Here is a 12,390-nt window from a genome sequence, read left to right on the forward strand (position 1 = left end):
CTGGTCTGATCCTGGAGCTTTCTTTTTATAATAAGTGGAATTCTGGTTGTTTCCTTTACTTAAAGTTTGCATATCTGAAGAACTGGATACATGAGATATATTTTAAAAGGTATAAAATGATAGCATCTAGGGATCTGCATAGGAAAGAACTGATCCCCTTTCAGTATTTGTTTGATAAATCTTTTAGGGCTATGTCACACATTCCACATTACCTATGTATTATTTTTATATAGGAAATTTCTGATTAATTTTTGAATTGGCAAATTCACAGTTTTTCATTCATTTACATTATATTTTTCACTGCAATTAATCTATGAGCAATTGTGTATTTTTTATTTTTGTTTGCAGTGTCTTGTATGAGCGTACATTTGCATCAGTTAAAAATTGGTCAGGCAAGAGATGGGATATGTAGTTCTGTATGTATCAGATACCATCCAACAATGCATCATAATGCAGTCTGTGACAAGCAATTGTTGTCTTCCCAGGCTGCAGAGGAAAAGAGGAAACTATGCTTGTGCAGCAGTCTTCTCAAAGTCCAGAAATTTTATAAGGGCAAAAAATTCATAAGCAACCTGCACTACCTAGTGGTGGATTCATCCACTTGTAACATTATAGAGAGAGTTGTGTTGGCTGCGCTTGGGCATCTTTAGCAGTCAGAAAAGACAGAAAGATGCTAACATGCATATGCTGTTGCCTGGTGCACCTGGTCATCTGGCTGTTCCAGAAAAAGACTAGACAACCATCTATTCTGTATATTCAGATCAAATAAATACTGGAGTCTTTAATTATTTAAATATTGTTTTGGTAGATGTTTATTGAACAAAATAAGTTGAAAAGGCAAAGCCAGCTTCTGCTGCAAAGCTCAGACCCTGATGAACAACTTCTAAAAGCTCTGGATGAAAATGCAAAACTAAATGTAATGTTAGAGGAAGAGAGGTCACAACACAGGCAAAAGGTAAGAGTTGTACTCAGGGGCCTTGTATTTATTTGTTTTTGACTCTGATAGTTAAGTGATGAAGGATGCATTTAGATATCCTGACCAATCTGTAATGGCCACCAAACATGGCTTGTTATCATGCTTTTATTCTTCTTCCCCCCTTTTCCCTTCTTATGTGTAGAGTCATTGAATAGTTTCTGGTTTTGGAAGTCTGCAGTCAAAATCCAATTTTTATGGTGTCTGAATAAATTAGAGCTTGTTTCCTTCCCATGAAAGGGATTCTAAACCATGACAATTGAACTCAGATGCTTCTGCTGAGGTGGCCTGCCTGGAGGGTATGTAGGTGGTAGGGCAAGGAGGAGGGGAGCCCTCTGACACCCCCCAGCTAAAACCACTGCAAAGACAGAACCACTGGAGGCAAGCAGGTGGGTGAAGGATGGGGGAGCCTACACTATTGAGGCCACAGTGCTGGACATGGGGAGACGGGTGAGGAGGAATAGGTAGAGCCTCCACTGGCCCCTGCTGAAACTAATGCTGGAGTGGGTTGAAGGGCAAGGAGGTGGTGGAGTCCCCTGCCACTCCCGCCATGTCTCCTCTATCACTGGTCCCAGGAAGGACAGCAGTGAGGGGGGATGACCTTGGGCAAGCCATAGTTCTGTCTCAGCCCCGCCTACCTCACAGGTTGTCTCTTGTGGGGAGGGGAAGGGAAAGGCGTTTGTAAGCCGCTCTGAGACTCCGAGTGAAGGGCGGGGTATAAATCCAATCTCCTCCTCCTCCTCGTATTGTTAACAGCCATGCTTAGGTCTTGCAAACTGAGGGCCATGGACAAAATTCCCCTCTAAGAGTCTCCTGTTGAGTGAGAAGGGAAGTGATGAGCTGCCTGCCAAGTAGTTGGTCCAGTGAGGAGTGGGATTCCCCCATGTATTTTGTAGGTCCCCATTAGTAACATTCCATTACAGTGTTAAAGTGAGAAGCATTTACTTGTCTAACATACAGAGCAGGCTCCATAATGAGATGAACTGAGGCAGTTCTTTCAGATGGCAGATTCTCCACCCGTCCAACCTCCACCCCTCTTGCTGCCAGACAGCCAGCTGCCAGCCTGCCACCCCTACCTGGGAGCCAGAAGACATATTCTACAATCCTGCAGGCCTCTTTAATAGTAGCATGGCAAGATACACATGCTAGTTCCCAAATCTTCATTAGGTTATTTCTTCTCATAAGAATCTGGCCACCATGTCTGGTTTCCTGTTACCAGCACAACCAAAACTTTGACTGAACTCTTATGATAGGAAGTAATCTCATGGAAGTTCAGAAAGTCCTTTAAGGCATGCTTAGTCTGTCAAACTATTTTTAAAGAAAACAGTGGCAACGAACAGGTAAGAAGTATTTTCTCTGGCTGCTAGATGGGGCATCAGCCATGATGAGATGCAGATTGGCTTGCCATTACCCCAGAAAGCTAAACATTGAGCTGCTCTTGAACATATCTTGCTTCATACAGCCCTAAAGCCAAAAGAAAACTTTTAAATGTGCAATATTTTAAAAGATTGCTGAAAGACACCATCTGATTCCAAAGACCACAATGTGGCACCTTGGTGATAGTCCACTGTAAGGTTTCAAAGCATTTTCTCCACATCTACAAACTACCTGCATTATTGTAGAGTCCAAAGAACAGCTAAAGGGCCTGTGGTACTGTTACTTTGTTGAACCCCAGGTTCAACCTTAGCCTGGTCAGTGCCCATACTAGAAATGCCCAAGGTGTTTCACTGTAGCTAAGCCTGCTTATTCCTTCAGCTATTTGGGGTGGTATTATCTAAATACACAGCTTGTCACTCTTTTCAGGACACGCAATGGAACTATCATGTGCAGTTCTTCACGTAGAAGAGGGCTGCTGAACTTGCAACCGTTTGTTTTAATCCAAACAATCTTTCTGGCCTGAAGCATTCAGCAAAAACATGAAGCTTAATGAACAAAGCAGACTACGTTTGGGTTGGTGGGTCTCCAGTCAAAGAATCTCCATTCTTCAAATCAGATAACTGTGTGAACAGAGACAGTCAGTGCAGTCCTACACTGATTTACTTCTATGTTCATTGATTTAAGTGGACTTAGAATGGGAAAACTTGGCCTAGGATTCTGCAATGTTGTGGTATTGTTCAGACACTGAAGGAAGGATTCCTTCCAACTCTAGTTGTGACATCCAAACACAGGTACCTGAGCTAACTGGGAATGGTTTGTTTCCCACCACCACAGTTGCAGAAGGCAGGGGAGGAGGAAGCTCCCAGGAGACAGTTGTCTATACAGACACAGACAACTAATCTGTTTTGAGGGTTTGTTTGGAAACCAGCTCTGATTTGCGAATATACCACGCTGACTAGAAGATATATTGATAGTGATAAATCCAGTAGAGTCATATTGATTTTAATCAGTAGTGAAGATTTTAGCAATATAATTTACTGGAAGTAACTAATTTGCTATTCCTGATTTTAAAAAATGGATCATAATTGTTACAATTAAGCCATGTGAATGCACTATGATTCTAAACCACAGTTACAGAAGGCAGGGGAGGAGGAAGCTCCCAGGAGACAGTTGTCTATACAGACACAGACAACTAATCTGTTTTGAGGGTTTGTTTGGAAACCAGCTCTGATTTGCGAATATACCACGCTGACTAGAAGATATATTGATAGTGATAAATCCAGTAGAGTCATATTGATTTTAATCAGTAGTGAAGATTTTAGCAATATAATTTACTGGAAGTAACTAATTTGCTATTCCTGATTTTAAAAAATGGATCATAATTGTTACAATTAAGCCATGTGAATGTTCCCATTTCACAAAACGCAAGCAGCAATCACTTCTCAAACATACTTATTTTATCTTTTTATCTTATCAGCTTTTTAAATGTTCTTCTGTTTTACAGATAGTTTTATGCTGCTTATATCTAATTGCTTTTTTATACTGTGGTTTTTTTAAATTGTAAGTCACCTCAAGCAAGACTCTGAAGAGGCGGCATAGGAATATTCTAAATAAATAAATAATGTGTGTATGTATGTACTGAAAGTAATTGCCAGCTTCTGAGAAAGGATGGTTTTCTAGGTTTGACCAAATTGTGTCTATTAAAGGGTAGGGAAGTCTTTATTTTATTGTTTCTCAGCACTTCAGCTCAAGTGTTCTGTAATTCACCCAGTGCAAGCAGCAGGGGTTAGGGGGAAAGTGTGTGTGAATAATAACCGTTAACAGATGCAGGCATTGAATAACTTACATTAGCATTTCATTGCTTGAGGTTTTTTAAAAGTAAAAATGTATGTTCTTTCAAAACTCTCCTTTAACACATTTAGGCACTTCAATTTTGGAAATGTTTTGTAAAACTGAAAACATTGTAATTTTCAGTACAAACTAAATGATGCGAGTTCCATGGCTCCTAACAGGGAATGTTTTTTCTAATTGCTTTTCTTATACTATAATTTACCATTTATGCTCAACATCAGGCTGTATTCTAAAAACAAGTGCGACTGGAACTAGAAGACACCTCTGGAACTTAGCATGTTACTGTTTTCAGTAGTAGAGGTGGCCAATCTAACCAGAAAGCTGAAGCATACAACAGTTCATAGGGTTGGATCCTAAAGAAGCACGAACTCAACGAGTTCACAGAAGGGATTTTTGTCAGCTTTCCCTTCTTGCTGCCATCTCCTGTGCACCCCCCAAAGCTACTCATGAAGTTCTGAGGACGTTTGGATTGGTGAGGGATGAAGCAGTGGGAAGGGACTGTAGCTAGAAAGAGGAATCAGTAGACATCTCCTCCATCTCTTGCATGAGTTCTGCCACAGCAATGGATTTCTGCCAATATTCTCTTCTGCCCACAGCCCCCTGTGCAGCTCCATTCTTGATCTGCCCCCCCCAACCCCCAGTCTAGGACAGTGGTCTGCTTTCCATGAATTCACTCTTTTCACAGTTCTTTTGGAAATGCTTTAGCATAGAAAATGGTAACTTGTGCAGCATCCCAAGAATGTGACCTTTCATTTAAAGAAGATGACATTTTTAGTCCATAATGAATAGGCAGTTTCTACAGGCTGGATCAGAATGAGGTTCTCTTCCGCACCGGCTCCCATGGTCCTCAGTTCTTTTTTAATTACCATTTCTGCATCCATGCTTTTAATAAAAGAGCATTTTTTCAATAAATATAAAAAAACAAAGCCCAGATCATACAGCCATACTACTCTAAGCAAATATTTAAATTTACAAAATACACATATGGTGTTATAACACGTGGAAATTCTAAACTTCTTGAGAGCAACTGAGATTGTATGAAGCGTCTGATGCTTCCATGAGTGGGAATACTGACATTTATAAAATGAAGGCTTGCACAAGGAAATCAAATCCCTTAAACAACAGCTAGAACTTCTAGAAGAAGATAAAAAGGAACTGGAGGAAAAATATCAGAATGCAGAAGAAAAAGTTAAAAATCTAAAACATTCAGGTAAAGTTCTTGTTGGCAGTTTCACTTTTAGTCTTGGTATAATGGATACAGATTCAGTAGTGGATAATGGATGCAGACTTAAATCATGTATCTTTGAAATCCAGCCAGGAACATTCAATCATTGCATTACCTTTAATGGGCTTCCACATTTCATAATATGGAATCTCCAGGCTACATCTGCAATACTATTTTTTAAAAATGAGATTTCCTTGATAATTTCAAATTTCTTGTTCAGGAATCTAAAATGTATTTCTAGGCCCAGTTAAATAAGATATTTCACAGTTTTGGAAATCAAAATTCATAGAACATGATGTTTTGGGAAATGTTTTGACATACAATGGAGATGTATCATGCTACAATGACCAGTTAAACAGAAAAATCTTTTGTACCTTCCTAAATGGGAGTGCTTCCAAATGTAGAAGTTAGGAAGGGATTAAAATGATCCACACAGACATTCTAGATATAGCATTTATTAGTATATTCAAAGAAACAATTTAGCCCTTCACAGCGAGTCAGGAGGCAACAACTCCCACTATGTGAAGTTTTTTTCTGCCTTGTGTTATTGGCCCTTATGTGATTGACATTTAAAAACTAAATGCTGTGTTGACGGCTATGCAGAAGGAATTAAAGTTGCAACTCCCATGGGTGTTAATGGCTAAAATCCATGGGAGCTGTGTGGTTAATTCTCTGCACATCAGGCTAAACATTTACCCCTCACTATCTGACTGTAGAAACTGTCTGACTTGCTGGCTATTATTTGTCCAGTTTATAGGTTAAAGCAAGACATCAGGAACACTGACAAAATCACTTAGAGTACATACAGTATGGAGTAACTACTGTAATTTAGTTGTTACCAAAGACTTATTTGCCAGAATGGTGCCTGACCAGCTTACAGCATCGTACCTATTAAATGCTAAAAACTGTAATTTACCACTCTTTATCTAAGATTGCCATTTCTTAATAAATTCAAAATACAGTTACCAGCAGGGGAAGTACTGTTTAACTATCCTAAAGCAGCTGGATTATGTGGATTGAAAATGTCAAAAGAAAAACATACTAATGCCTTTGTGCAAGGTCCTAAAACTGTTTTACAGTGTTGTGTGTTAATTTAATCACAGGCTTGTAAAGTAACTGGAAAACCTATGGAACTTACCAAGGGGACTTGCTCAGGGACCATTGTAGGATCTGAAATGAATTACCTGAGTATGTGTTGACTGAATTTCAGCTTGATAGCATCCTTTAATGTCTGATTATTCAGCTGTTGCTTGAATGCTAACAAATAATGGTTGTTTACATTATGAAAAAGGGATAAGTAAGATTCCACTAACAATCTTCAGGGGTTTAGAAGCAATAATATGTCTACTGAAGCAGAAAATAAACAGGAACCTAGTGGCATTTTAAGACTAAAAAAAATTTCCAACATAAATCTTCATGGGCTAGATTCCACTTTTTCAAATGCAAAGACAGATATGAAGAAATGGACTCCAGTTCATGAAAGCATACACTGGATCATAATTGTGTATGCCTATTGTTAACTGTATCATGCTTTCTCCGCACAGAAGAAAAGCTCATATACTCTCCTAAGTGTTTTTAATCATGATTTTTGCTGTAAAATGTAAACAGGTAATTCTTATTTCAAAAAGTTGCTTTAGCTGCACATTGCCAGGTGTACCAACTGCAAAAATGACAAATTTTGTTTTGGATTTCCCCTTCCTACCACATTATACCCAGTGTTGTTCCTAGTGTAACCTGATCCTTGGAACAATGTGGTGGGGGGTTTTCTGTAAATGGAGCACTACTTATGGTACTTTGGATAAACCCCATTTTAATTACAAGGTCCCCCCCCCCTGTACAGTAATTAGAAACTTACTTTGTTTTGGCAACAAACTATGAAGTCATAGAAGTAATAGAAAAGGGAATGCTAGTTGCCCAGCATGTTAGTGAACAACCATTTTCTGTTAAAGAAATTGCTTAAATTCTGTTTACATGGAAGCAAGAGTGTTTTAACTGGGGAATAACAGCATTTTCATTTATTTCAATTCTTTACACAGTTGATGAACTTCAAAAAAGGATACACCAGTCAGAAAATCTAATTCCACCCCCTCCTCCTCCACTGCCACCTCCAGTTCCTCCTCCAAATCCAATAAAGTAAGTTAAGTATACATTGAAACTTCAGACTTTTTGCTTAGCAAAATATGTGCTCTTCAGATTTAAGCTAGTTAAGACCAGTGAATTCTAGCACCGAGTAAATTTTGTCAAGGTGGTGTAATCACGATGGCCAGATCCTAGAACCACCCAACTGTTGCCTTGCATCAATGAATTTTGTTATAAAAAAGTCAGCCCAGAATAATGGTGATGCCAGACTCACTAATCTGTATTTCAGAGTGCTTTCAAAAAAAATTCTGCTCAATAATAAGGCTGAAATTTTAACTTTAACTGCTAAAATTACAGTTGTCAATTACAGTTACAGTTTAATATGTGATCCGAAAGTGTTTCAGTTATTTTATAACCATGCAATCAGGATAACTATTGCAGTAAAGCTGTGTGCTCAACTAGGTTGGTTTGACTGCTAGGCAATAAGAAACTGGCAGATCCCATTGCCTTTCTGCTTGAATATAGAGAAGAAACGCTTTTAAGAAACTTTAAATTAGATTCCCCCCACCCCAAGCATTACATTTATGGCAAGGGTTTATGTATCAATTTTTTTTTAGCCTTTTGACTGCTTTTTAAATGTTCTGCACTGCTTTCCGCTGAGGTCTAGTCATAAAGGGACATGTTCCCATGGGTCCTGCTGAGATTTGAGCTCCTTATCTCATGTCACTTCTTGGAAAATAACAGTTTAGATTCTAAAATATAGTCCTCTTCCTCTCCTAATCTTAGTTTGTAAGATTTCATAACTATCTGAATACTCAATGATTCTGAGACGGCAACTGATTTTAAATATACTCTTTATCATGGAAAATTTTTCATCAGAACTTTTTGTGTAAGGGTTCACAAATCTGGACACGTGTCTCCTCCTCTGATGGCCATCCTGACCTGGCCAAGATTCACTCCTCCCCCACCCAAGCTTTTCATAAATTTCAAACTGGTCATGGGGTAAAGTTCTTCATCATGCCAGGTGTGAGAAGACAGCATGTCTTGCCTGCTGCTTGATAGTCCTGAGTCCTCAGGCCTGTACAGAAGCAGCATGGGTTTTTTGCTTCTCTAAAATCGTATGTAAAATGAAATGCCAAACCTGTTCCTTCCTGAGTTCTGTGTGGGTATGCCTAAAGGGAGAATGCTAAATGGTGACTACTAATAATTACTTGTTTCTGACCTGAGCAGAAATTTTATGGACCATTTTTATCTATGCTGAAAGGTAAACAACTGATTTGTTTTAATGGCAATCCATCCTCCATACCATGATTGAGCCAGTCAAATGAATTTCTAAACAGTCCTATTCTATTTATAGGTGTACATGTTCTGCCTTCCTTTATCTTATTTGGCTTACTGGATCTATTTCCTCAGCCCAGCTTCAGTTTGCACTTCCAGTACCATTTAGGCTCATTTGAGGAAAACAGCTCCTCTCTTAATTCTTCTCATTCCATCAACCAACATGCTCAATACTGTCTCTCTTTAAAAAATTTCTGTTGTATTGCAAAGCAAGACAAATGTATAATCCATTTAAAACCAGATAAAATCAATGCAGATAATTAATCATCTAAAACTCAGAAGGATTTAAAGTCATGCCATATGTTTATTCCTTCACCAGCTGAATTTACATGATGTGTTACTTCAAATAATCTGTTTGCTTTAGTTTGACAGGACTTTTATGAAAATGTCCACAGAATGCCAGATCTATAAAACTCTGGACCAGCATTTTATATTAGCGCCATGGCCCTGGTGTAAAAATATATGATCCTTCTAACTTCATGAGATAAGCAGCTTGACAAACTGATAGTCTATTTTTATTTACATGTTAGTATTTTGAAGTTTAAAAGAAAGCCACACTTTTCTGACTAAACATGGCATACTTTCTAATCCCTGTATTTATTATGAAAGATTGTATCAAAGTCTCCCAATTTAAATACAACACCCCACACAGCAGACCACAATAGTAATATCAAAACATGACAGTGAGCTTGACATACAATGGGGGAAAGTATGATAAGCTTTAATCGGTATAAAAATAAACATATTTAAGGTGTTGCTCAAATGGTGCCTCTGAAGAGCAATATGAAGCTGCCTTAGACCATGCAACATCTACCTCGGTATTATCAGTTTTAATAAAGACCATATCCAGAATTCAATAAAAAAGTTACTTCATGTCTAAGCTTTGTTATTGGCCTTGTTTTCTCCACCTTCAGCCATTTAATAATAGATACCTTTTTATCTAAGTCTTCTTGCTTGTGTGGTAAATCTTTTTGGACTTTCACATAACTAACATTCAAAACTTTCTATTTTCAGACAAAAATATGTATTTTAATCATTCCAAGGTTAATAGTAACATTGTGTTTTGACTTTTAGTCTCTTAATGTTTTCCGAGATTTGAGTGGGTGTCATTGGGGCAGGGGGGACGACGAAATCTTAGAATCTTTTTTTTAATTGGTTAAATAATTTTTATTTTTAATACAAACATAGCATAAAATGAGGGCATCCATTACCTCCTTAAGTTTCTTGTTTACAAATCTCATACCTTAACAAAACATTGATTTTGTATATTCCACCTTAAATCATTGTATAGTTCTCTTGCAAATATATAAAAGTAAACTTTTTATTATCCTTAAAGTAAATTGTGAGTCTGTATGTTTTATTTATTGTGTTCTTGAATCCATTTGTAGAATCTTGAGCAAGTATTTTCAAAGGTTGTCTCTGGTTGTCCTTTCAGGATTAAAGTTAATTTATCCATTTCAGCAGTTTCCAGCATTTTATTTACAAGTTCTTCTCTCGAGGGTACTTCCTTTCTCCTCCAGTATTTGGCATAGAGTATTCTTGCTGCTGTTGTTACATGAATTATAAGATAAAAATCTTGTTTTTTACAATTTTCTGGTAAAATAGTCAATAAAAATAATTCTAATACAAAGGGAATAGGGTTTTTAAAACATTTTTTGTAAAGTTTCATGAATCCAAACCCAATATTTTTCGCTTTATCACATAAACACCACATATGATAAAACAATCCAGTATTATTTTGACATTTCCAGCATAGATTTGATACATTAGAATAAATCTTAATATAGAACTTTGCAAGTTTATCTGGGGTAATATACCATCTATAAAACATTTTATAAATATTTTCTTTATATGAAATGGCTTTAGTAATCTTTACATTTTTTCCACACCTGAATCTTAACTACACCTAACAACATACAGATTAGGTGCCTTTTTTATAAGTCTACTGTATCAAAAATCAAATCATTTAAATATGCAATTTAACACATTTTAAATGATGTATTTATTTTATTCAAAGTTTTGCCTCTTATGGAGAATAGGATGTAAATTTTTCAAGCCATTGTAAAACATCACCCCATTCAACCCCAAAAAGAAAGGGCCCAAAGATATAGAAATAGCCCTTTAATTCCATTACATAGTCACAAGACAATCAAGAGAACTCCATAATCATATATTCTGGCTATAATAAGAAGGTTAACTCCTGAAGATTAGTTAGAAGAGGGAGGCTTTATGTTAATTTGTAAATCTTTCCAAAAAAGGTACCATATGAATCTCTTCCAACAAACTTCCAAAATTTATTTATTTATTTATTTATTTGTTAAATTTATACCCCGCCCTCCCCCGCAGGGCTCAGGGCGGCTTACAAGGCAAGAAACTTGCTCATAAAAACATCAAATAGTTTAGTATAATTAAAAACATAATATAGGATTTAAAACCCAATCAACCAATAAAATGCTCAAACTAAACAGCATCCCTTCAAAAGTGTCAGAGAGGACAAACCACACACCTAAACATTCCCCAGTAGGCATTGCATAGGAGATGTTAAGCAGATATTCCAGCTACCCTTCTAGGGCCCTCACCCCCCGCATTGATGTTAATGTAGCGGGGGGGCGGCGGGGGCGGCCCCTAATCGAAAGCCTGGTGGAAGAACTCCGTCTTACAGGCCCTGCGGAACTGCACCAGGTTCTCAAAAGATCATTGTTGGGTTTTTTTGAATTTTTTAAAGTTTATTGAGAGATAATTCATCGTTTCAGCAAAAGGTAAAAAAGCATACAAGACATATACAATCAGTACATCAACAATCCTTAATAACAAGAAGGTAGTTCAACTAGAGAACACACAACCATCAAATAGGAAGATCTCAGACAGTATAAAGCTATGATTTTAGCAAGGGAGGTATCACTATGTAAAAAAGAAATTTAAAAAGTGCTCAGACTAACAAGAAAAGACACCAATTGGGATCATAGGTCAAAAATGAAGCCAGGTGATATAGCTGGAGTTAGAAGAAAGAAGGTCATTGTCTGTCATATATTGCAGTAGAGGAAACCAGGTGCATACAAATTTGGAGTGAGAACCCAAAAGATAAAGCTGTTTAAACAGTCTTTCCAGGTCTTACCAGGCTGTTCCCAAATAGTTCTTTGTCTAACAATGTGCTTGCAGTTGTATAGCTGCAAAACAGGAAGCAGGGGAAAGATAGTTCAGCTTTCCTTTTTCAACTAGGGAAACAGTTCAGCAGAAGTATGGCAACTCAGCAAATAATGAGGGGGCACTTAGACTGTAGTCTTATGCATAGGATTGGGCCATAAGTTTCAAAAAGTGAAAGGCCTTTGTCAACCTTTGTTACTTATTGGTTTCTGGTCCCTTGAATCACTGTATCCTCACTCTCCTGTCTCTTCCTCCTTATGATGGGGTGGGAGTGATAATTATGTAGTGCATCAGTGTGCATGACACTTTACAGACTGCTATCGACACTTCTCCACCGCGCTTACAATCTAACATTTTCCACAAGGGAGGCAACAAAAAGAGTAGAAGGAAATGGAAGTGGGAA

The 12,390-nt window shown here is 37.6% G+C and overlaps 1 protein-coding gene across 1 annotated transcript in view; it reads left to right on the forward strand.

The window, feature by feature from the left end:
* The window catches only part of SHTN1 (shootin 1), a 126,548-nt gene that overhangs the window by 71,171 nt on the left and 42,987 nt on the right, over positions 1-12,390 (forward strand). Inside the window, 3 exon segments of the mRNA XM_015414003.1 lie at positions 809-964; positions 5,264-5,411; positions 7,463-7,559. Coding sequence (XP_015269489.1) covers positions 809-964; positions 5,264-5,411; positions 7,463-7,559 — 401 coding nt within the window.

Source organism: Gekko japonicus, unplaced genomic scaffold (genome assembly GCF_001447785.1).
Source record: "Gekko japonicus isolate JY-2015 unplaced genomic scaffold, Gekko_japonicus_V1.1 scaffold2377, whole genome shotgun sequence".
NCBI classification, from domain to species: Eukaryota; Metazoa; Chordata; class Lepidosauria; order Squamata; family Gekkonidae; genus Gekko; species Gekko japonicus.